The sequence below is a fragment of the Cynocephalus volans genome, chromosome 5, assembly GCF_027409185.1.
Source record: "Cynocephalus volans isolate mCynVol1 chromosome 5, mCynVol1.pri, whole genome shotgun sequence".
Lineage (NCBI taxonomy): Eukaryota > Metazoa > Chordata > Mammalia > Dermoptera > Cynocephalidae > Cynocephalus > Cynocephalus volans.
The window spans coordinates 44401870-44426653 of NC_084464.1; the positions used below are offsets into that span (position 1 = coordinate 44401870).

The 24784-nt window shown below is 40.9% G+C and overlaps 1 protein-coding gene across 1 annotated transcript; it reads right to left on the reverse strand.

Moving 5' to 3' along the window:
- Window positions 1-8: 8 nt before the first annotated feature.
- On the reverse strand, window positions 9-10682 carry LOC134377698 (H-2 class II histocompatibility antigen, E-S beta chain-like). The gene is made up of 6 exons (XM_063096291.1): window positions 10544-10682; window positions 4634-4903; window positions 2179-2460; window positions 1387-1497; window positions 890-913; window positions 9-356 (listed from the first exon to the last, which is right to left on the reverse strand). The coding sequence occupies exons 1-6, from the start codon at window positions 10641-10643 to the stop codon at window positions 343-345; spliced, it is 801 nt and encodes a 266-aa protein (XP_062952361.1). The 5' UTR covers window positions 10644-10682; the 3' UTR covers window positions 9-342.
- Window positions 10683-24784: the final 14102 nt, after the last annotated feature.

Below are 24784 nucleotides of genomic sequence, written 5' to 3' on the forward strand. Positions count from 1 at the left end.
GAAGCAGATGATTTTCATTCCATATTTATTAGAGAAAAATTTAATAAAGTAATGTGCGTAAAAGATGAGTTCAGATGCACAGGGGGCAGTTAAGGGTTGAATACAAAGGGGACTGGGAAAGAATGAAGATCAGGTACTGCAGTCAACACTGGGACTTCCAGGCCAAGGGCAGAGGCTGAGGAAGGCCACCAGGGAGGACATTGTTTGTAGAGTCACCAAACCAGGAGCAAACCAGTTCCAGAGAAAGACTCTCTTTGTGTGAGCATAAGAGCCAAGCAGGAAACATTTTCATGCTGCAAAGAAGCTGGGACAGAAGGTTTCTCCTCGGGTGTCGTCTTCACTTCAGCTCAGGAGTCCTGCAGAAGACACGGGAGAATGTTGTTTCCAGACCTAAGTTGACAAACAGCGTATTTCTTCCTCTTTTGGGACCTTATGTGATAGCATTACAGTAAAAAGAAAAAAAATTCTTACGTCTCCTTGAGACAATGCTTCTTTAGAGCACAGGCCTTTTATTAAGTGGAGAGAAGCAGCTTTATTATAAATCGCCTGATCAGAAATTTGAATTCAACACCTTTCCTATTACTTCTTTGTCAGGTATTGTCACCTCTACCATCTATTCTAGACATTTGATAGGAAGCTTCCTCTCTTTCCATGGGCCATTTCCATCCGAAGTCCCATGTAGCTTTTCTCGAAGGTCTGGGACGATGGAAGGCCTGCAGTCATCTGTGTAGGAAGGTCCTAGTTCCCTCGGCTCTCCTGCCCTTGTCGCCATGTTCCCAGCATCAGGGGAGAAGTGCTAGTTACGTTATCTGTGGTTAACTTTACCCTAGACCTGAGAAGACCTAGGGAAACCAAATCTATCTCTAAAAGAGGATTAAAGGGCATTTACCTGTTGGCTGAAGTCCAGAATTTCCTGGGAAAGAGAGGGGAAGATATATACTTAAAATAATATGGAGGAAAATTTGTCCCCACATACAAGTCCCCAGAACCAAATCTTCCAACTAGATCTCCTTAAGTCCACAACCCACATCAGCTGGGGGAGAGAGGACAGCAGAAACTGAGAGCGTGTAACCTACAAAGCTTCTGTCACACAAATCCAGCCTAACTTCGATAGCCTTAGTGGCTCTTCTTCATTTGCCCCAGGTTCTCTACCCAAGATCTCTATGCTTGTTAACCTTCTCTTGCCTCTGTAAGTCATAACCCCTTATGCTTTGACACAGTAACCATGGATCGTTGATTTCTGGATTTCCAAAAAATCTGAGGTCAAATGGGAAAAAAAAGGCTTTATACAGGTCCATAGATACACAGATGACTAACTTGAGCAAAGCCATATTTCTTCTTCCAGTAAAGTCTATGGGTAGTCTCAGTTATCAAAAGGTGCCTTACCTTTCTGATTCCTGAAGTAGATGAATAGCCCCACCCCAAGGAACAGCAGGCCCAGCACAAAGCCCCCAATTCCACTCAGCATCCTGCTCTGTGCAGATTCAGACTGTGCCCCTGAGAGAAGAAGCCAAGTTTAGAGATTTTTATCCCAAGTCTAACTTCTCTATTTGAGACCCTGAGATTCAGCGATTTGTGAATGGGGGAAGAAACCCGAACTAGAAGAGCTAGAATAATTGGTCTTTTCTGGAAAAGAGATTTGAAAACATCACACTGAGTATCTACAAGGTTATGCACTGAACTCAATTAAATATCACAGCCCTGAAATGACATCTGATGTATGATGAGTCTGGAACTCAGTGAGGTTAAGTATAGCTTGTCTAGGATGACAGAGCTAATAAAAGGCAGAACTGAGACTGAGCTCCCTCATGTCAGGAAGGCCCCACATTGCTCCTCTTCTCAGATCACAATGAACAGCTCAGAGCAGCAGCATCAGAAATGCAAGCCCAGCTCCAGAGACAGGGTCTGAAACCCAGGGCCACCTGTGTGACCGTGACCTATAGTATCATGGGAAGGTTCACAGCCTCTTTTCTGCCTGCCAAGTGTAATTGCTTCTTCAGGGGGTATAAGTATTTGGAGAAGCTGTTCACAGGGCTACCCCCAGTGACCTGTGCTGAAGGAGAAGAAACAATACAGCAAACAAAAATATGGTGAGGGGAGAGGAGAAACTGACACTAGCATTAAGCAAAACCCCCTTCCTGGTGCGTGAGAAATTTATGAGGTCAGAAAGCTTCTCACTCCATTCCACCGTGATAGGGCTCATCCGGCTCGTGTGCGTCACTTGGCAGGTGTAAACCTCTCCACTCTGAGGAACCGTTTCAAGCATCACCAGGGTCTGGAAGGTCCAGTCTCCATTCTGAATCAGGCCTGTGGAGACCACCCCGGTTTCCTCTTTCTGGCCATTCCGGAACCACCTGACTTCAATGTTGCCTGGATAGAAACCATCCACAGAGCAGACCAGGAGGTTGTGATGCTGCAATGGCTGGGTCTTCATAGGATACACAGTCACTGTAGGCTCAACTAGGAGAGAAAATGGTGAGGAAGGCAGAGTAAGTCTCCTTGGTTGGCTGCCTTTCTTTCTTTCTTTCTCTCACTTTCTTTCTCTCTCTCTTTCTCTCTCTCTCTCTCTGTCTCTCTCTCTCTCTCTCTCTCCAAACCTAGGCTCAGGTCTCAGGCCTGCCTCCCTCAAAGCTGGCCATGTAGCCTAATATTGTCATGAGCCTTGAATTTAATCCTTACAGCAGGGGACCATTAGATTTGAGAATGTTGGAGAAAATTGCATTTTTTTTCATAGCTCAAAATAGTTATTCATTGTTTAACTGAAGTGTTTGCAAACCTTTGCAAGGCATCTAGGGTACTAATTAAAAGTGTGATTTCTGGAGCCAGGATGCCTGTGTTCAAGTCCAGCCTCTGCCTCTTACTGGCTGATCCTGAGAGAGAATTTTAAATTTCCATCTACTTCAGCTTTCTCCCTTACAAAGGCAGATAATGATATTAACTTATCTATTACAGTTAAGTGCTAAAATATGTAAAGCAATGACTAGAACTTAGCCTTCAGTATACGTTAGCTATTTATTCTTGTTCACTCTGAAAGAAAATATGATTGAAAGAAATATGAATAGATCTTAGGAATGTCATCTTGATGCACTCACAGCATAAAACGCCACAGAAATGGCTCTACCCTGAGAAGCAGGAACAGATAGAGATGATTCTCTAATGCTGTGAGCTGAGTCTGAAGAAAAGCATGAGTCCTGAAGGGCAGGGATAGCAGCAATGGATGACGATTTGTGTCAAAAGTTCTTATATTTTCACTTGGGTGACCAATCCTGCTCTTATGCAAAACGAGAATATCTATAAATAGAATTGTTATTTTACAATTGTCCCTCTTTCTAAACTGAGATTTGAGGGCAAGACTGGGTCTGGGACTCATCAATATGTGTGTTTAATGCCTGGCACAATCCCTGACCCCAGCAGACCTTCAATAAATACAATTATTTTAAAAGAAAGAAGGAGAAACTTGGGGAAAACATTTTTACAATACCACTAAATGATAGAGTTAAGACTGATGGTAAATCATTACCAACAATTTTGTGATATATTAAATAAAAGTACTTAAATTCTTAACAGGGAAAATAATAAAGAAAAATAAAATGTAAACCATAAACTGGAGAAAACGCTGAATTGAATATCAGCAAAGTGTTAATATTCTTACTGCGTAAAGAAACCACAAAACCACTGAGAAAAACACTAGGACTCAAGAGATAATACAAGATAAATATTTCTTAGAGCGGTCACTGTAATTGGCCAATAAATATGTGAAAAATGTTTACTAGCCATAGAAATCCAGGAAATATTAATTAAAAATTGAAAAGCTATCTAAATTTGCAACTATTTGGCAACATTAAGATCCAGCCAAGGAGAGTGTGAGGTAGACTGTGTTACAAGTATTCACAGGAATAATATGTAACTACTTAAATACTATGAGCATTACTTCAAGTAACAAAAGTGTAATTCGAGAAGCTAGTTTCACATTCATTTCCACAAGTAAAAATACATAGGCTAAGAAAAAAAGAGCAGGAAATTTAGAATTAAAAGAAGGCTCAGAAAGGTCAGAGGTGCCTCGGAGGAGGTCACTTCCCCCCATCCCCCGTCCTCCAAATTAGCCTGACGCTTTTTTCTCAATGAAATGCTTATGCAAACACAGCACACCTATGTCAGGGGCTCAGGACTAAGAAGGTGTGTGCCAAGGCCAGTGTGTGCCAGGCCTCCTCACGGCATCCCAGACCTCTGACCTCCGTCACCTCTCCGCCCCGACCCTTCACCCCGACCACAGACGCCCTAAATTTCGCCTCCCCACATGGGCAATGTCCCGCCGCACTCACCGTTCCCTGCATCTCCAGCCCCCGCGGCCACCGGGGACGACGTGAGGCGCTGCCGCTGCGCCCCCGCACCCACCCCGGACGGTGTCTCCTGCGCGCCCCGAACGCAGCTTCTCTGGCCCGCCCTGGCCTCGCGGGCGCCCCCGACCACACTCACACTGTCCACGCTCTCACGTCCCACGCTGCTCTTAAACACGCGCTGTCCCCGACGCACTCACACGCACGTCACAGCTCGTGCTGTCACAATCGCGCGCCCACCCAGGCCCGCGCGTCACTCGGTCACACGCCCGCCCCGGCCGCCCCGCCGCGCTCACCTCGCCGCTGCACCGTGAAGCTCTCGCCAACCCGGTAGTTGTGTCTGCAGTACGCGTCCACCGCGGCCCGCTTCTGCTCCAGGAAGTCCTTCTGCCCGTTCCAGTACGGAGCGTCCGGCCGCCCCAGCTCGGTCACCGCGCGGTACTCCCCCACGTCGCTGTCGAAGCGCACGTACTCCTCCCGGTTATAGAAGTATCTGTCTAGGAATCGCACCCGCTCCGTGCCGTTGGAGAAATGGCACTCAGACGTCGTATACTCCAAGAAGCGTGCTGCGGGGACAGGAAGGATCCCGTCACTAGATGCGCGCGTTACTCCTCTGTCGCCCGAGGCGGAGGGAGGCGGCGCGGGCGGCGGGAAAGCCCTGGGACCCCCTGCGAGCGGGCCGGGTGCTGCCCCTGCACGGCCGCCCGCGCCGCCTGCCCCGGAGCCTCCCCCGGGAGACGCGCGCCGCTCCTCCGTCCCACAGCTCTCGACCCGTCCTCCAGCGCGTCCCGCCTCGTTCGTCCTGTAAACACTCGTCACTGCTGACCTGTGCCAGGCTGTGCTGCCCCTGGGGGTGCAAAGAAGCGAAAAAGGACATCTCCGCTCCGCTCACGGAGTGAAAGTGCCGCGAAAGCGATGGGTAAAGAAGCGCAAGGATGTACACAGGACTGCGAAATGGCCAAAGGGACGCGTGGAGCTCTGTGACAGAGAATGACAGCACGATCCAAATGACACGCGGGTGCCAGAGGAGGACTGAGGAACGGCGTCTAAGATGGGACTCGAAAGGTCATGTTGGTGTGACCTACAGTAAGAGCGTGGAGAGGGTGTGCGTGTTCTGGGGAAAGCGGGGAACAGTCCAGGTACAGACAATACAATGTGCGACAGTTTGAAGGGATCGATGAATTTCTTCAGGGAACCAGAAGAGGGTCCACTGACACGCAGAGAGTGGGAGGAAGCAGGGTGAAATATTAGACTGGAGAAATCACAAGAAGCTGGTAATTAAAAGCCTGGGGGTGATGTTAGGATTTTGGATTTATACTAAAGGCAATGGGAAACTATCAAAGGATTTTAAAGAGATTCACACCATGATCCCAGTACAGGTCCACAAACCCTTTTCTGCATTTCTGAATCAAAACCTGAAAACCAGATTTTTAAAAATTTGGTGCCAAAACTCATTTGGCAAATCTGACCTGAAAAGGTAAGGGGTGAAATGAGAGCTCTCATGTGACATGTGCTTCTGTGGTTTCAATATATATAAACATACCTACATACATGTATAAATAGACACACATTGGTAATATTCTTTTATATGTGTATATGTTTTTTATTATTTGTCTTTATGTATAATTGAACTGTGAAAATGTCTAAAAGAGTTAAAGAATAATCCTGTGATTAAAAGTGAGATCAATAAATGGGAGCATCTGAGATCAGCAGTATAGAATGTAGAATTACTGCAGAAGTTTGAGGCACTTTACTAAAGAAGTTTTGTGGCAGTTACCACTATTTGTGACTCATAAGTGCAAGTTGTTGAAAGTTAATAGAAATAGTGATGACCAAGAACTCATGAAAGTTTTGAAAAACATTGCATAAGGCACAAAATAAAAATGAAGATGAACTTGCATTGATTGAATGGATTCAACAAGAAAGCGGTGAATTTAAGCAAAAATATACCATGAAGAACTGAATCGAGAGGCATGTGTGTATAGAAAGTATGAGTTTTGGGTATTTAAAAGCAGCACAGCACAAGGTGTTTTCAACCTGGGCACTATTGACATTTGAGCCTGATAACTCTTTAGGAGGGGAGGTGGTGGTTCTGCACATTGTAGGTTTATCTGCCAGCATCTCTGGCCTCTACTCATTAGATGTCACAAGAAACTCACAGGTTAACAACCAAAGATGGCTCCAGGTATTGCCAAATGTTCCTCAGGGGATGGGAGGAGGGAGAGAGGGTGGTGAATTATCCCTGGGTGAGAACTGCTAGTGTAAACAATCTGAAAAATGTGTGGTGAAAATGCTACTGTAAATTATGGAGCAGCTGAGAATTATGTTGAAAATTTGCCAATATTATATCTATTGATAATCTTGGTCCCACATGAAACTTATGTTTTTTAGGAATCCAGTCCCAGTGGAGCGCTACTTTTCCAGCAAAATAAATTTGTTCAGGATCAAAGTTTACTGATTTCTTTGCCTTGGCAACCAGTCACCAAGTCATATAATTTATCCTTTATGATGTCTCCTTAATTTCTCTGCCACTGATCCACTTATAAGCTACAGCCACAGCCATTTTATTTATGTTCAATGCTCCCAACTAATTCATTTTCTAATTTTCAGCCCCCTACTCCCAATAATACCAGTAGGCATAAAATGACCAGCCTTGGCCAGATGTAGAATTCCCATTTCTATAGTTAAGTTCCTTCAGAAGGGGAGAAGCTAAAAAGATGGCGTTCTCATTTAGAGTTTACAAAAAATGAGCAGGTCCCTGGACTTTGAGTAGAAACCTTCACAAAGCTCCCACTGCTTGTTAGAAATGATGGCCGAGAGGAGTGCCCTCTGGATCAGACAAGGTCTATCTCACCATTTGCAAATTCTCCAAGAACCTCCTACACAGAGGAGAAAATATTTTGAGAAAATGTGTGTAGTTGCTGTTCACTGTAGCTTGCATAGTTAGCACTGTAGTCCATGTTCATGTGCCCAGTTTAGGGTTGCCAGATTTAGCAAATAAAAACACAAGATGCCCAGTTAAATTTAGATTTCATATAAATCATTATTATCTGAAATTCACATTTATGCTGACAGAGACCAGGTTTGTTTTGTCCATCACTCCATTCTCATCACCTAGGCTAATAACGGGAGTATTTTAAGTCGTTAATATATATTGACTGTATGAATTAATGACTTTTTGCTTCACCAGTCATCACTGCAGACAATAACCCTCTAGTGTTTTCTTGCTAATGACTGAACATCCCTGGTTCTCAAGTCCTCCTACTTCTCTTCAGGTTCTTTTTACTTTTACCTTAGGTCCAGCTGGCTCCCTGATCCCAGATAACAATCCTTCCCTGAGGCCGGCTACGCAGAAGAGTCAACTGTAATCCAGGCCTCACTTCCTCAGCTCCCACTCTCTTCTCAAACAGTCAATCCAGCTTCCATTCTGGACACTCCACTGACTGGAAAAGTCAAGTCCACCAGACTCAGCACTTGCTTCTTTGTCTTGTTCTCACTTCGTCCACCTGTTGGTGGCACTCACCACAGCTGGCTACTCCCTCTGCCTTGAAAAAGTCTATTTTCCTTAACTTTCATGCATCATATTCCTTTGGTTTTTCTCCAACATCAGTGGGACTCCTTCTCAGTCCCCTTTGCTGGCTCTTGGCCCTCTGGGCTTGGCCCTTGGCTCTCTTCTTGTTTTCTACACATAAACTCTCTCCCTATGAAACCTTTTCTACTTTCCTGGAATTTAACACAGTACATGTGCTGATGATGGCAACATGTAGAATTCCAGCTCTGGCCTCACCCTGAACTTCAGTCTCTTATATTCAAAAGACCTCTTGACAGCTCTACAGAAATGTCAAAAAATCACTTCAAACTTAACTTCAACAAAACCTTTATTTCTAATCACTTCAAATCATTTCCTACCACAGTCTTTCCTATCTTGATAAGCAACACCATCCACCTATTGGTTAAGACAAAGTCCTTAAGAATAAGCTTGATTCTCTATCCCCTTCTATGTTTAATGTATTGACAAGTCATAGAAAAGATCTATCCCAATTCTGTTCACTTTATCTTTGTCCCTGTCTTTATCACTACTGCACTAAATGAAGCCACAGTCTTGTCTTCCCTGGAGACTTCTGTTGTGCACACATGGTCTCCCTGACTCTACTTGTGAACCCCAACAATCTAATGTCTTCTAACAGCTAGAATTTTTTTTAATTGAATGTAAATTGACTGTCCTTGTAACCCTCAGGTAGATTCCCATATCTGCTTCAATAACATTCAGATTTCTTACCATGGCCATCAGGTCCTAACAGGATTAGGCTCCTGACTTCCTCTCCAGCCTGCCTCGTCAATGCCACTCCACCCCCTTGCTCGCTACGCTTCAGCCACTCTAGGCTTCTTTCTGTCCCTTAAACACGGCACACATCTTCCCACATTTCGGCCTTTCCCTGTTCCCTCTCCCTGGAACTCTTGTCCCTTAGATCTTCACATGGCTGTCTTCTTGTCATCGTTCATGTCTCAGATAAATGTCACTTGCTCAGGGAGAGCTCCTCAGACACGTGAACTGAAGAGCTGGGTGAATCCAATTCACTATGTCCTATTACTTTGACGTCTATTTTTCAGAGCACTTATCAGGCTCTGAAATTTTCTTTGTTAAATTTTTATTGGGCTATTGTCTATCTCCTCTGCTAGTAGGTAAGTTTCATGACAGTAGTGACTTTTTCTATCTTCTCTGAATAGAATTCTCGGAGCCCAGAACGTATCCCAGCACATAACAGTTGCTCAGAAAAATACCTGTGGTCTAAATGAAAAACTAGGATTCTGCAAATGGATCACTGTGGGGATCCTGGAAAATAAGAAGGAGTTCAAGCTCCAACACACTTTTCTTCTGATGACACACTGTATTCCTTCCCCTCTCTCTGAGAAATGCAGGCAAACTTCCTCTTTCTCTTCCTTCTAGTTAGAAAAAGTATTTGGAGATAAAGAAAAGGTGATTTTAAGAAAGGAGGAAATTTTCATTAAGTTTTATCTCTTCCGATGGATCTCTTAAAGTACTGAGGATCCTTCAACTTTGGGGACTTTTAGTGATGCTGATGACACAGCTGGGGAAAAAATAGGGAGGAACTAGAGGTAGAGGTGACCAGACATGGTTAATATTAAGGAAAAGAAAGGGCATGATGAATGAACCTATGAAACTTGGGACAAGACCCAGTAGGCCAATGAATTTCCTTGACTTACTTATTGGCTTTCAGCTCAACGGGATGTTAACAACCTTCACACTCTTTCTGTACCCCTGCTCAGGGTGGATAGTTTAAACCATATGAAATTGCTAATATTTAACTATTTTTGACCTACAAAGTAGAATTTCATGTAATTTATCCTACGCTAGTTGAATCCCTTCTCATGGGCTGTAATCAGAGGATGTATGTGATGTAGGGGAAACTGAGAGTATAGGCTCAAAATAGATTCATGATAAACACGAGCCTGTGCCAGGTTTTCAGAAGATGCCTGAAGTTCTTTAAGGCACCGAAGAATACCCCACAGATATTCCTTATCGATAGGATCATTCTAAGAACTAAGGTGCTCTTCTGAAGCTCCAGGGTGCTTTCCAAAGGAGAAGAAGAGACCATACTAACCCCAACTTCCATCAAAGAACGTTCAGTAGAGAGATACAGGCTTTATACACATTGTAGTTTGGGGAGAAAAGAAAGAAGATAATGTGGGAAGCCTCTTGATACATTCTCACACATTAGGGAGAGGCACCAACGTCACAGATCCTGTTCGAGGACATAACACAGGATCTTCTAGCAGAGACTCTTCCAATTCCTTTAGACTCCCTATAAAATTTTCAGAAAAACTTTTTTTTTTCTAGCAAAGCTCAACATAATAAAGGGAAGTACTGGATGGGGAAATATTTTAACCTTGTGATATCTAAATCCCCTTGAGACCCTGAGGAAATGTGATGCAAGGCTGGAGAGGTTTTATTAGAGGGGAGCTGAGAAGGAATAACCTATATGGAGGCCCCTTACACAGGTCTGCTAGAGAGGGCAAGAATCCAGGCTCCTTTTGGAAATAATTGAGATTCATAGGATAAATATAGGTGGTCAGTGAAGAAAATATCACAATTTTTTAAGGGACATGGCCTGGACACAGTGACAAAGTTAACTTCTTTCCTCTCCCCATCCCATGACAGCTCACCACCCAAGGTGTGCACTTACATTGGGTGTCCCTGGCCAAAGCCAGAGGAGGGCTCAGCACCATCAGTATCACTGTCAAAGCTGCCATCCAGGAGCCTCCAGGGAACCACAGACACACCATGCTGGAGAGCAGGAGAGGACCGGGTGCTAGAGGAGCAGGCAAGTCTCACTCAGTGAGAACTATGACCTCCTTCATCCACATCCCAAATAGTAGGAACCAAGGTATTCATTTCTTTGTCCCTGGATTGGGTAATCTCAGTGCTGAAAAACCAATCAGCATCAGAGATAAATAACATCATCAGTTGCTGGCTAGAGATTCAGTATGAAGGTCCTCTTTTGAAACAGAATTTCCTTCATTAGAAGGATTGTTTTAATTTAGTACTTAAAAATTTTGATCCAGTCACATCTGAAATACTTTAATTGGGCCCTTATGGGAGCCGGCTCTGTGCTGGTCAGTGACGCGCTCACAGGTGTGAGCTCTGTAGGAGCATATATCTCTCTTGAAGACAGCTGTTTGAACAAGTGTGTGTGAGAGTGTGCTTAGGAATCAAGAGGATAGAGGAAAGATGATTGCAAGTCAGGAAACCTTTAATCTGGTCCTTATTGCACCATTACTTAGTGCTGTACATTTAGAAAAATTACTTAACCTCTCACAGTTGAAATGAAGATATTGTGATCCCTCATGCATTTTTACACTGGAAAATGCTGTGATTCTGTGGACACCTCAAGGAGCGGCCTCCCCTGGCAACTGATGATGTGACAGAATTATAGCTGCTGATTGGAGGGTATAATCTGTAGCTCTTTACAAGTAGGAATGTCTCTGATAAGCTAAAAGAAATGGAAAGTTAGTCAATATTTAACCTGAGTGAAAAGGTTTTTCAAGTTTGTCTCCAGATGCTGTCACTGAGTATAGTGACACCTCCAGAATACACATAGGCAAGGGCTTGGAGGAGGACATTTATGTGGAATGGAGGGTCTAGAAGTTACCTTTGTATAGCATTTAACCTAACAATGTGATGTCAACTGTCCAAATCAAAGTATGCCGGGAGGTGAGAGATAAATAGAGAACTCCAGGTCAGCCTTTGACACAACATCTCTGCTTTTAAATAATTAACATTTTATGTGAAAAAATGTTTAATCCCTTGATCCTGATTTCCAATATGATTTGCTCATTTTCTTGAGGATATGTCCCTTTATTGTTCCTCTTCTCATGCTTTATCCTAAGAAAAGATATAAGAAGACTTTGTTAATGCAAACATTATAGAATGTTCAGGAAATAGGACACTATGGAAAAACTAGAATTACATCATTTGATGTAATCATATAATTGTAAGCATATAATTGCACTTTTAGATAATTATTACACATTGTATTACTATAAATGTATGTCTCAGATCCAGAATGGACTTTTAAAAGACAACGATACATGTAAATGTCTGCACTAATTCACACTCTATCACTCTACGACAGTTCTGATAAACAGTCATTCTTTAGGTCTTATTTCTAGTGATAGGATAATCACCATGCTGCAACAAAAATGACAAAAATTTATAGAAGTATTTTTGAACATTTTACTTTGTACTCACAGTTAATTGCACTAATGCTTTTTAACAATATATTTTTATTTAATTTTCACTTCAGCTCGTTAAAATAAATACTCTATCAGTGCAGATGGAGAGAATAAATTGAGGGAGATTAAAGAACTTTTGTAAGGATCCAAGGCTAGTAAATGGTATACTCCATATTGAACCAAGTTATATGTGATTACAAACCCCTGAAGATCAGCCATTATATCATATCACCTCACATTTTATTTCTAAAAACAATAATGTCCCTTATATTAAAACTATTTTTATCACTTTAATTCATGGATCTGCATATCAATAAGACTACTCCTTCTAATAAACGGCAGTATTTTATATAATTTGGGGGCAGATGCTTTATAGCAATTCTAGCTCCCCAGACTGCCCTCACCAACATTGTTACCATCCTGTGGAAATGACAAAATTTGTATTTACCTTATGTAATGACACCCATAGTTCCAGCATAAGTCTGTTTCTTATAAGAGATAACAATGGACTCAAAATTTTGAAATTCAATCTATTTCAGTCATTATTTCAGGTTTCTCAGCATAATGTAGTGCAAGTTTGATTGTCTCAGAATAGAATAGAAATAATATTTCACTTACTTTGGAGAAATACATTTCTATTCATGTGAAAAGTTTAAAATTTCTTGGAGCGGTTGGGTAGAAGTCACTACTATCCCTGGATTTGAGAATAAACTATGTCCCTAGAACCCAATGATAATTCAGTGCTATTGACAATTGTGCAATTGCAACTAGGATAATATTACATTTAATTTGATGAACAGAAACTAAGAAGCTTACTCACAAACCAATTGTGATGTGTGGTAATCTAGGAATGCCAAGCTAAGGTTCACCTTAGTATCACTGGATAAAAGGGTGGCAAAGAAAAGTAATTTTATATCAAGAACATACTGAAATAGAGTTAAAGAGAACACTATCAAAACTTGTTTATATAAATTTGATGTACAATTTACAAATCACACAAATTTATGTTTAAAAAGAATGGCCAGTGTCTCTGAACTAAACTCTGTCATTTGCATACATTTATGAGTATCAAAGATTTATCTTAATCCATTTGTGCTACTATAACAAAATACCATAGACTAGGTAATTTATAAAGACAAGAAATTTATTTCTCACAGTTCTAAAGACTGGGAAGTCCAAAATCAAGGCACTGGTAGGTTCAATGTCTGGTGAGGGGACCAGTGGAGACTTTAAGACGGCACCTTGTGGCTGCATCCTACCAGGGAATGCTGTGTCCTTACATGGTGAAAGGCAGACAGGCAAAAGGCCAAATGCTGTGTGGAGTCTCTTTTCCAAGGGGATTAACCCTATTCATGAGGGAGGAACCCTCGTGGCCTAATCACCTCTCATGACCATCATATTGGCCATTAAGTTTTAACACCTGAATTTTGGAGGAGACACATTCAAATCATAGCAGATGTGCTGCTTTAAATGTAACATCTCAAACTTTTCTTCAATATTGATTCAATATAAAGATAAATCAGGTAAAACAATGGAGCAACTGCTATCAAACCATCAATCCTACAGGTGATCTCTAGGCTAAACTTCTTTGCTGAAAGCAAGAGGAGAAGCAGTCCTCTCAGCCTGTGCTGTGTGAGAGAGGTGTCACATAAGAGCTTATTTCCTGAGGAAAAGGTGGTTAAATTGGTTTGCAGAGGAAAGTGGTCATCAGCACAGAATTTCTACAGACTCCGATCTTGATGCATGAGACCATAGGTTTGTTTTTATGGGAAATAAATCACAACACTCTTGGGAACATGCAAGTAAAATCAAGTTGTTTTGTTGCACAACAGGCAGGTGGAAATTTGTAGCATTACAAAGTGTCTTGAGTCCTACCAATTGTCACAGAATGAGATTCATTTGTAGTAAGCCTGAAAGTTTGCAATATATCTTGGAAAAAATGGACATTTTTACTTGTCAGCAAGCCAGTTATTATCAGAATACCCAAGTAGTCTCAGAATATTCTCAGGAGCTTTTGGAAAGCAACCACCACTCTTCTGGAATGTAAAGTAAAAAGGTTACTGGTCTCTGTATCTAAGGAAAAAAATAATAAGAAGAAATGGATGAACAGAGCCAATTTCTTTTTACCATGGAAGATAAGAATTTCTAGCATTACTAATTATTTCTAGCATCCCATAGGTTCATTCCATAGGTTACATAAGCAAGATAAGGAAGGAAAACTTGGTGCTATTACACATCCATCCAGAGATGCCAGAGATGATCTGGGTGCAAAAGATACCCTGTCAGTATCTGTAGTTGAGAATTTAGGACCCGATCTTAAAGAAAAAGCTGTCAGAAGAGTCTGGCCAGTTGTTAAAGTCAGAACAGAGGTACCAGTTAATAAAAAATGATCTAAATCAAGGCTACATTATTAAACAGAGGAAAATGCTTTTCAATAGCCATGGCAGAAGATAGTATAAGTATTATTCAAAATTTTAAGCTTATCTAGAAGTGAGGAATTCTTATTCCTTTTACAATTTCTAAAGCTATGAATAACACAAAAGCATATAAGAAGGAGCCCTAAAGGCAAATAACTCTGCCATCTGGGCAAAATATATAGCAGCTGGTTTATTTTCACTCCAGAGCACGATTTAAAAATAAAATTCTTTTAACTGTCCTGGTTGGGTTGAATATTTAAAAAGCACTGCAACTCTGCAACATTTACATCAGTGCTATTGCTGATAGTAATTGCCATATTGTTAATCAAGACCCTGTTCTTTTACCTATAGTTTTTCAGCCATGTAACTTCAGACCATCAGAAACAAACTTGTGCTTTCATATGGGCAATTCACTGGAGCGTTTACCTAGATAGGCTTCTAAGGTTGCCTCTAGTTCATCTCAATAATTACAAGACAGGGTCACTACCATGACAAAGATTAAAATCGTTGAGTTGTAAAATTCTAGATGGGTTCAGAAACGTTCAAGTGGGTCATGAAACGTTGGGAGAAATTTGTGGCATGCGGAAATCTCTGTCACACCTCTGACAGATCACGGTTATAATATCACCTATGAAGTCTAAATATAAAACTTGAGAAAGTGATGAGATGTACTCTCACGGTCCACAGGTTCTCTAACTAAGGAGGGTTGGAAATTGTAACTGCACAAATTTGCCTGACATGATTCAGAAGGCTTGTCACAATTCAGACCAATCTCATGGAGCACAAATTGATAGTCCTCTCTGTATTGGACCTCTAGATTTGAAATTTATATCCAGGTAGAAACGTAGAAGCCTTCCAGAATTGCAATCTGATGTAGTCTCCTAAGGGTTCAGTGAAAATGTCCTTAAAATACTAAGTTTCACATTTCTTGGTGACCCTGTAACCTTTGTATAGAGAAGCACTGAGTTCCACTGGAAAGCAGGTTGTTGTCATAGTGTCCACAGGTGCCTTTTGCATGGATTCAACAGAGTAAACATCAACTTGCCATGTACCCTGATCAGAGAGATAAAAAATATAATTGGTAGGAATACCGTTACCCCTAATGGTGTCTGAATATTATTCACAAACCCACCAAAAATTGGTGTCTAAGACTGACAGTAGGGGAGTAATGAAGTGCTCTCTAAGGTAAGAAGCCTTATGCAAGAGGAAACCTTTTGTGTAAGTACCTCAAGAGGCATCTCTGGGTCTCAGCTCCTATGGAGAGTCTGAGGTTGAGTGTTGTCTTTTAGCATCATCTTCAGTTCAGTTTCCTATCTTAAGCATGGAGCTCTGAAGATCATATTTTGATAATGTTTGTTATAAAACTGGCCTGAAATAACTGGGTCACAATTTTTTGATCTTTTCACAATAGCAGATGTAGCAAACATGAAAAGAAACAGCCATTAAACTCAAAGGTAATTTTGTTATCGTTAATCATTATAGTATCATTCCCCAAACAGGGGCCATGAGCCATCCCAGTGGCGTGAAAATATAGATATACCACAACCATATACAGTCACCATTTGCAAGAAGGTGCAGAATTCCAATATGGTACCATGGTAGCCATCTGCTGGTAACAGGTCAATTGTTGCGCTTATAACAACTGAACCCATACCCGAGCCGGCCAGCCAGATGGTAGTGTGAGGTACTGAGGAGGTTGAAGAATGCTCCATGAGCACTGATGATGCTGCCCACCCCCTTCTGGAAATAGCTTCTGGAACCAATGAAACACCAAGTCACATATTCAAGAAGCTCAAAATATCCCAAGCAGTACAAATAAAAAGGAAAACACACTAGGAATACCCTAGTAAAAACATAGAATACCTAAGACAAAGAGAATACCTTAAAAGCAGCTAGGGGCTGGGGTTGTAGGGAGAACTGATTATTTTCAAACAGTGAAAGTTAGACTAACTGATGAGTTTTTACAGCAATAGTGGAAGTCAGGAATAGTGCAGTTAGGTTTTCAGATGAGATTGGGTACGTTCAGGGTGGTATGGCTGAGACTACAGTTATGTTTTCAGTATGCTCAATGAAAATACCAGCCCAGTGGAATTTTATACCCAGTGACTGCATCTTTCAAGAATAAGGAAAAGTTTCAAATAAACAAAAATTAAGATCATTTGCCAAGAGGTTTTACTTAAGCTCTTTTGTATGAATTTTGGAAACAACAATGGTCAGTTAGGACATTTTAAACACATTTTTTCCCCTTTGTGGTTCTTCTTCTCACTTTCTTCTTCTTCTTTTTTTTTTTGGTGGCTGGCCAGTATGAGGATCTGAATCCTAGACCTTTGTGTTATCAGCACCACAGTCTAACCAAGGGAGCTAACCAGCCAACCCTGCCGAGAGATTTTAATGAAGAATGTTCTAAAGGGTGTATGTCAGTAAGAAGGAAAGTAAACCCAAATAAAAAGTCTGAGGTGAAAGGAGAAGTGAAGAAGAAACAAAATGGTAAATACGTGGGTCAGTGTAAAATACATCAACTTATAAATATATAAATTTATAAAACAATACCAATATCGTCTTGTGGAGTTTTAAAATAATATATAATTAATATAGTAATTATATTATGTTACATAATTAAATAATTGATTGATATATTATTATATAATAATATATAAATTAAGAGGAGACATAAGGTGTTAACGTATTCTAAGATTCTTATATTATCCAAGAACTGGGTAAGGATATTGATTCAATTTGGATTTAAGTGTATATGTTGTCCTAGTATGAGCACCAAATAATAGAAACAATGTAGAACTCCCAAACTTGCAGGAAAAATAAAGGAATTATAAATATCTACATCACTCAGCTATAGTATTTCCTGTCTGCATTCTACATCTCTGTGGATCACTCCCTTAATGATAGACATTACCAGCAAAAAAAAAAAAAAAAAAAAAAAAAAAAAAAATTAAATAACTTTAATCAATCTGAATACAAAAACTTACACATATAACATTTTCCTTATCATTTCATTTTTTTTACTGTTGCCCAAGTGTCTCTAACCTCCAAAACTAATGAATAAATATACATCTTATAAGTTTTACACCCTATTGTAATTTATGATTTGTTCTTTGGAGAATAAAATGGTCGAATGTTAAGTTAAAAAAATATAAAAGATTACTAAAATATTTATAATTGTGACTAACCCCTTCAATACAAAAAAGAAAAAAAAAAGAAGTTAAAAACTGATTACTCTTTTTAAACTCTTTAAAGAGAAATGAAGTAAATTTCATTTCATGGTTCAATCTACTTCCTTAAATAATCTGACTTGACAAACTGTTTAGAAGTCAGTTCACAAATAGCGTTCTCTTTGTTTGCAAATGAGACTGAGAATTTCAGCTAACAAACAACTTGGTCAGATTAATTTTCCTTCTTTATGTAATAGGAAAATAGACCTGTGTTTCAGAATTCTTGGAATACTAATTAATGTGATTTATGGCATTGTAGAAATCTAAACTAATTGTCCATGAGTCTTACAAATCAAAGGCAGTGGCCTGGATCCCTGTAACTGACTCTTCTAGTGCTCACTGATAAAGTCTTTACTTAACAGAAGAGTCACCAGGAACCTGGGAAATCTGTATTTGAAAGAGAACGTTGTCTTGTTTCTCTTTTCACAGGCCCCTCCCTTTCCCCCTGACTTCTTAGGAGTCCTGTATTAGTAAATCAGGTTTCTGGATTTGGCGATAGAAAATGAGAAAAACAAGGCAGCGAGGGACACTGAGCCTGAAACTCCAGAGGCTGCTGGAAGAATGTGGCAGGAGAGGCTAAGCCTATGTAACGAAGAACGTGTGGTAGACGGGAGGGGACAGAGCTCCGAAAAGTCCTGTGGATGGGAAAGTATGCTGGAAAATAAATCTTACACACACTGTCGAATGAAAGAAAATGGGATAAAATGAGAAAAGCAGCATAAAGATTGCTAGGTTAAATATGCTTTGTTTTTATTTTGAGAAAGGCAAGCTAAAGATTTAAATTATTTCTTTTTTTTCTTTAAATTTATTTTATTTATTGAATCAAAATCGATTATACATATTTTTGGGGTTGAACATTGAGATATGTTGATTAAATCAATATTGCTAGCATATATATTGTTACAAATCGTAATTATTCTGTATGCTTCTTGTCCAATCTCTCCCCTTCCCTCATTCCCTCCTCCTCCCCCCTCTAATTGCCCTAGATTTCTTCTCTCCTTCTGAAAGAATAATGGTTACTCTGTTAACTTGTTGCCTAGATGATCTGTCCAATGTGATCAGGTCCCCCAATATTATCATAGAGCGGCTGCTTCTTCTGTCACTCTGAAATGGGTTTTGTGGAAAGAGACATCCTCTTCTTTTCTTTGTCTCTGCTGGTGACTCTTCTTGTGTGAATGCACTCCAGTGGTTGGCGGACCATCTGCGTGGTGGCTGTGGTGTCTAGCCACTTTTGCAGCAGCTATGGTTATTGTGGTGGCTGTGGTGGGCCACCCACATGGAGGTGCTGTTTTTGGCATGCTCCTTGGCACTGGCGGTATGCTTGGTTGTGGGATGTGTTTGGTTCCCTTCTCCATACCTCTGGTCCCTGGGCAGGCCCCAAGGCGCTGGCGCCATGTGCCTGGTTGTGGGAGAGAGGTCCAGTCCCCTTTTCCTTGCCTCTGGTCCCTGGGTGGGCCTGGAGGTACTGGTATGGTAGGCCTTGTTGTGGGAGGAGGGTCTGGTTCCTGGCTCCATGCCTCAGGTCACTGGGTGCGACCCAAGGCACTGGCTTGGTGTGCCTGGTTGTGGGAGAGAGGTCCAGTCCCCTTCTCCATACCCTGGGTCCTGGGTGGGCTCTGAGGTGCTGGCATGGTGTGCCTGGTTGTGGGAGAGAGGTCCGGTCCCCTTCTCCATGCTTCACATCCCCAGGCAGGCCCTGAAGCACTGGTGCAGTGTGCCTCATTGTGGGAGAGAGGTCTGGCCCCCAACTCCATACCCCAGGTCCCTGGGTGGGCCCCAAGGTGCTGGCTCAGTGTACCTGGTTGTGGGAGGGTGGTCCGGTCCCCTTCTCCATGCCCTGGGTTCCTGGGTGGGCTCTGAGGTGCTGGCATGTTGTGCCTGGTTGTGGGAGGGTGGTCCAGTCCCCGACTCCATACCCCGGATCCCTGGGTGAGCCCCAAGGCGCTGGCTCAGTGTGCCTGGTTGTGGGAGAGAGGTCTGGTCCTCTTCTCCATGCTTCAGGTCCCCAGGCTGGCCCCAAGGCACTGGTGCAGTTAGCCTGGAAGTGGGAGTGGGGTCTGGTCCCCAGATCCAAGTCTCCAGTTCCCATGCAGGCCCCAAGGTGCTGGTGGTGTGTGCCTGGGACAGAACTAATTTTTTGTCCTTTGCTTCTAACATGGGGGAACTTCCTGTGGGAACCAGTACTTGAGCTGTGTGGTTGTTTAAATTGCTACTCTGCTGCTGTTTCCTTAGGGAAGGCTTTTTAGGCAGCTCAGGGTTTAATGGTTGACCTTATAGGTACTTCCAGCTCTCCAGAGACCCAGTGGATCTGTTTTCTGTAGAATCTCTGATCTGGGCTTGAGTTTTTTCATCAAACTGCACCCCAGGCAATTCTGCATTCCTGACCAGTCTCCTCTGAGTGCTCCTGCGCTGACTGGGGGGTAGATAGGCTGTCCTTGCTGTGTCCCAGTGTTCCCCTGGTGGGCCTGTCTCCCCCACCACCTGTGCTACAAACACTTCCCATGGGACCGGCCCTGTGCCGGTCCCTTGCAATGACTCACCAGCCTCTGAATGGCTCCCCTTTTTCAGCTGTTCTGGCACTTCGCTCCTATGTGGGTCCACGTGAACCCTATTAGTGGTCTTGCTATCCTGGGGGCCACCAAGGCCCTCTTCTCCCTTGCTGCCTCCACGTAACTCCATCTGAAGGGCACAGCTGCAGCTTCTGCCAGCTCCTGCTCCTGCGCTCATCAGCTCGAGCCTTAAAGCAGCTTGGCCCGAAATGCTCAGAGCAGCTTTTTCTTTCTCTCATCTTAGTTTCTCCTGCCTTCATGAACTCCGTAGGTCCCTCCTCTTCCCCTGAGCTCCAGCCAAGATTTAAATTATTTCTAAAAACACTTCCAGCAGGGGTAGGGGCCTGTGAAGGCACTGTATGTAATATCTGAAAGGATATTCTCTCCAACTATCAGCCATGCTTATGTCTGAGAAAGCAGATGAGAAACTGCAGGTTGGGGCTTTTATATTAGAAATCAAACATTCCTGACTTGCTTAAATTATTGCAATGAACATGCAAAAATTTTATGAATAAACCATAAAAAACCCAGTAAAACCAAAGATGGTAGAATTACTGTATGTGCCTTACCTTTAGCTCTGAAATCTCTGGGACCAAATACAATAGAAAAATATAATGGATTTTAATCCTTCTCCTGTCTCATCAATGGGAGCATATCAGTTCTTCAAGAGGTATTTGCTTTTTATGCTTCCAATTAAAAATTCCATGGGTTTATATTATAGCCTCAATAAATAATATACAGATTTTGAAAAATGAAACAACTGTTTTCCAAAAGTAATAGAAACATTTAAAAATGGCCATATCTTTTATTAGTCTTTGATGAAAGATTAGCATGTGAAATGAAAATGTAATTCAGGGAAGACATTTCACAGGGTCATCTATTTATTCAAGCTTGAGGTAATTTTCTTTCATAATAAAATTTATCAAATATAGGGGTACTTCAAAAGTTCATGGAAAGATTAGTATTATCTTTTAATTCTACTTTTCCACAAACCTTTTGAAGTATCCTCGTATATTAAATTAATTTAGGCAATATATTGTGTGTATGTTGTTATAAATTTTAATGTACTATAAATTAAAACCATTTAATAAAATATATAATTTTAAAACATTATCATTTGGTTCTATATGTCTGAGATTACTTTATTCACGGGTGAATTCAATTCTTAACTAATATAGTATACAACTTTGATAATATTTAAAAATATCTAGAAGCAGGAGGAAAGAGAAAAACAAAAGCAGCATTCTTCTAATCTGCTTTTCTACATGGGAGAGTATTTTTCTTCAATCAAATAACATGTATTTAGTGTTATGTTTTATAAGTTTAAAATACACAGCCATAGAATTAAGTACAGTAAACTACACAGTCTTTCATCAAAGTGGGAAAATCGATTAAATTTTGTTCTTGGTAAAAAGAGAGAAATTCAATAAGAAATACAGTCCCCCAAAATAAACATAGTAAAAAAGATAAGAGATATTGTGTGTGACAAAAAATACAGGTGGCTTATTTCACTCAGCAAATGTCCTTCAGTTTCCTCCATGTTGTGACAAAATAGCAGGATTTTCTTCTTTTTTAAGACTGGATAGTGTTCCATTGAGTGTATAAACCACATTTTCTTTATCCATTCATCTGTTGACAGACAGTTTGGTTGTTTCCGTATCCTGGCTACCATGAACCATGCTGCAATGAACATGGGAGTGCAGATATCTCTCTGAGATTCTGATTTCAATTTTCTTGGATAAACACCCAGAAGTGGGATTGCTGGATCATGTGACAGTTCTATTTGGAATTTTTAAAGGAATCTCTACACCGTTTTCCATAGCTGCTGCACTGTTTTACATTCCCACTTACAGTGGGCAAGGGTTACAATTTCTCCACAACCACACCAACACTTACTTTTATGTATGTGTGTTTTAAATAGCCATTCCACATGTGTGAAGTGATATCTCATTGTAGTTTTGATTTCCCTGATAGTGAATGATGTTGATCATCCTTTCATGTACCTGTTGGCCATTAGTCTATTTCTTTCTTAGTCTGTTCAGGATGCTATAGCAAAATATCATAGGCTGGTGGCTTAACCAACAGACATGCATTTCTCACTCTTCTGGAGGCTGGGAAGTCCCAGATTAAGGTGCTGGCAGAGTCACTGTATAGCAAAGGCCCACTTCCTGGTTCATGGACTATCATCACTTGCTGTGTCCTCGCAGCAAGGGCACTGATAAGGGCACTGATCCCATGCACAAGGACTCCACCCTCACGACCTAATCAACTCCCAAAGGCCCCACCTCTTAATACCATCATCCGTCATATTGTGGGTTAAGATTTAACTTAAGAATTGGGGGCGGGGCAGGTGCAAACATAAAATCTGTAACATTTTCTTTGGAGAAATGTCTGTTTAAGTTCTTTGCCCATTTTAAAAATTAGATTATTTAACTTTTTTATTAAGTTGTAAGAGTTTCTTATATATTTTTGGAATTAACCCTCATCAGCTGTATAGTTGGCAAGTATTTTCTCCCATACTGCAGGTTGCCTTTTCATTTTGTTTATTGTTTCCTTTGCTGATCAATGGAACAGAAAAGAGAGCCCAGAAATAAACCCATGCGTTCATGGTCAATCGATTTTCAACAAGGGTACCAAGAACACATAATGAGAGAAGGACAGTCTTTTCAATTCACGGTGTTGACAAAACTGGATATCCACATGCAGAAAAATGAAATTGGACCCTTTTCTCACAACATATCCAAAAATCAACTCAAAATGCATTAAAAACTTAAATGTAAGACCTAAAAGTGTAAAAACACTAGAGAAAAACTTAGAGGGAAACTATAAAACGTTGGTCTGGGCAATGATTCTTTTTGGATTTGACCCCAAAAGAGCAGGCAACTAAAGCAAAAATACAGAAATGGGACTATATCCAAATAAAAGTTTCTGTACAACAAAGGAAACTACAGAGTGAAGAGACAACGTCACTACTGGGAAAAAATGTTTGCAAGCAATACATTTGATAACGGTTAATAACCAAAATATATAAGGACCTCAAAAAACTCAACAGTATCAAAAACAAATAACCTGATCTAAAAAAGGGCAAATGAGCTGAATACACATTTCTCAAAAGTAGACATACAAAGAGTCAGCAGTTATATGAAAAAATGTTCAACTTTACTAATCATTAGGGAAATGCAAATTAAAACTATGATGAGATATCACCTCACAGAATGGCTATCACCAAAAAGATGAAAGATAAGTGTTGGTGAGGATGTGCAGAAAAGGGAGCCCTTGTACTCTGTTGGTGGGAATGTAAATTGGTACAGTCATTATGTAAAACTGTATGGAGGGCCCTCAAAAAACTAAAAATAGAGCTATCCTATAATCCAGCCATCCCACTACAGAGTTTATATCCTAAGGACTTGAAATCAGTGTCAAAGAGATATCTGAACTCACATTATTTATATATATGATCTCACATTTTCATTACAGCATTATTTATAATAGCCATCTTATGAAATTAACCCGTGTCCATCAATGGATGAATAAATAAAGAAAATATGGTGCATGTACCTTATATCTCCTCTCATGCCTCATGCTGCATCATAATATGGTGGAGAAGTGGTAGGGGAAGCAGGCACATGCAAAAGGGGCAATACGTGTGGGGCTGTCTCAGTTTATAACAACCTACCCTCACAGTAACTAATTCAGTCCTGTGACAGCAAGAACTCATTCTTGAGAGAATTAACCAAGTCCTGCGAGTGGAATTAATCCCTCTTAATGACCTAATTGCTTCTTAAAGGCTCTCCCTCCAACACCACCACAGCAGGCACCAGATTTCCAGCACATGAATTCATGGAACACACTCAAATCACAGCACTGTCTCTATTTAAGTATATTATATTTGTGACTACTGATAATCTTTTCTCTTTTTGAATTTTAGATCTGGTTCTTAAAATCGTTTTCTACCTCAAGGTCCTAAAGATATTCTCTAATATTGTCTTCTGGAAGTTTTTATTGCTTTTTACCTATCGATATACAATTCTACTGAAATTAATATGTGTATGATGTGAGATGTGTCAAATTTTATTTTATTTTTTGATAAGAATATTTGGTTGATCCAGCAGCATTTATCAGCAAGCCCATTGTTTCCTGGCTGCTTGATCAAAAATAATTAGATCACAAAACAGGCACAAAAGAGAACATACTGTAACATTTAGTTTATATATTGTCACTAAGCATGTTTAGGGATACATACCAGGTTTTGAAGGTATACTGAGAAGCAAAGAAGTGATTGCTGTGAAAGTCTGGATGGTGAGTTATGTTGGTAGGAAGGGAGAGCAGTGTCGACAGGAAAAGTCACGTTGGGGCCTCTGGGTTCCAGGCCCAGTGTGCTATTTCTTGATCTGGGTGGTGGTTCCATGGATGTTGGCATTATAATGATCAATTAAGTTGTACATTTATGCTTTATGTGTTTTTCTGTATGTGTGTTCTATTTTACTATATAGTGTTAA

What these genes read in the sequence shown, in the direction of transcription:
- LOC134377698 (XM_063096291.1), bottom strand. Translation starts at nt 10,643, where the DNA reads ATGGTGTGTCTGTGGTTCCCTGGAGGCTCCTGGATGGCAGCTTTGACA. An exon ending in TTTGGCCAGGGACACCCAAT is followed by an intron (nt 4,904 to 10,543) that starts GTAAGTGCACAC and finishes CTGTCCCCGCAG; the next exon opens with CACGCTTCTTGGAGTATACG. An exon ending in CTACTTCAGGAATCAGAAAG is followed by an intron (nt 914 to 1,386) that starts GTAAGGCACCTT and finishes TCTCTTTCCCAG; the next exon opens with GAAATTCTGGACTTCAGCCA.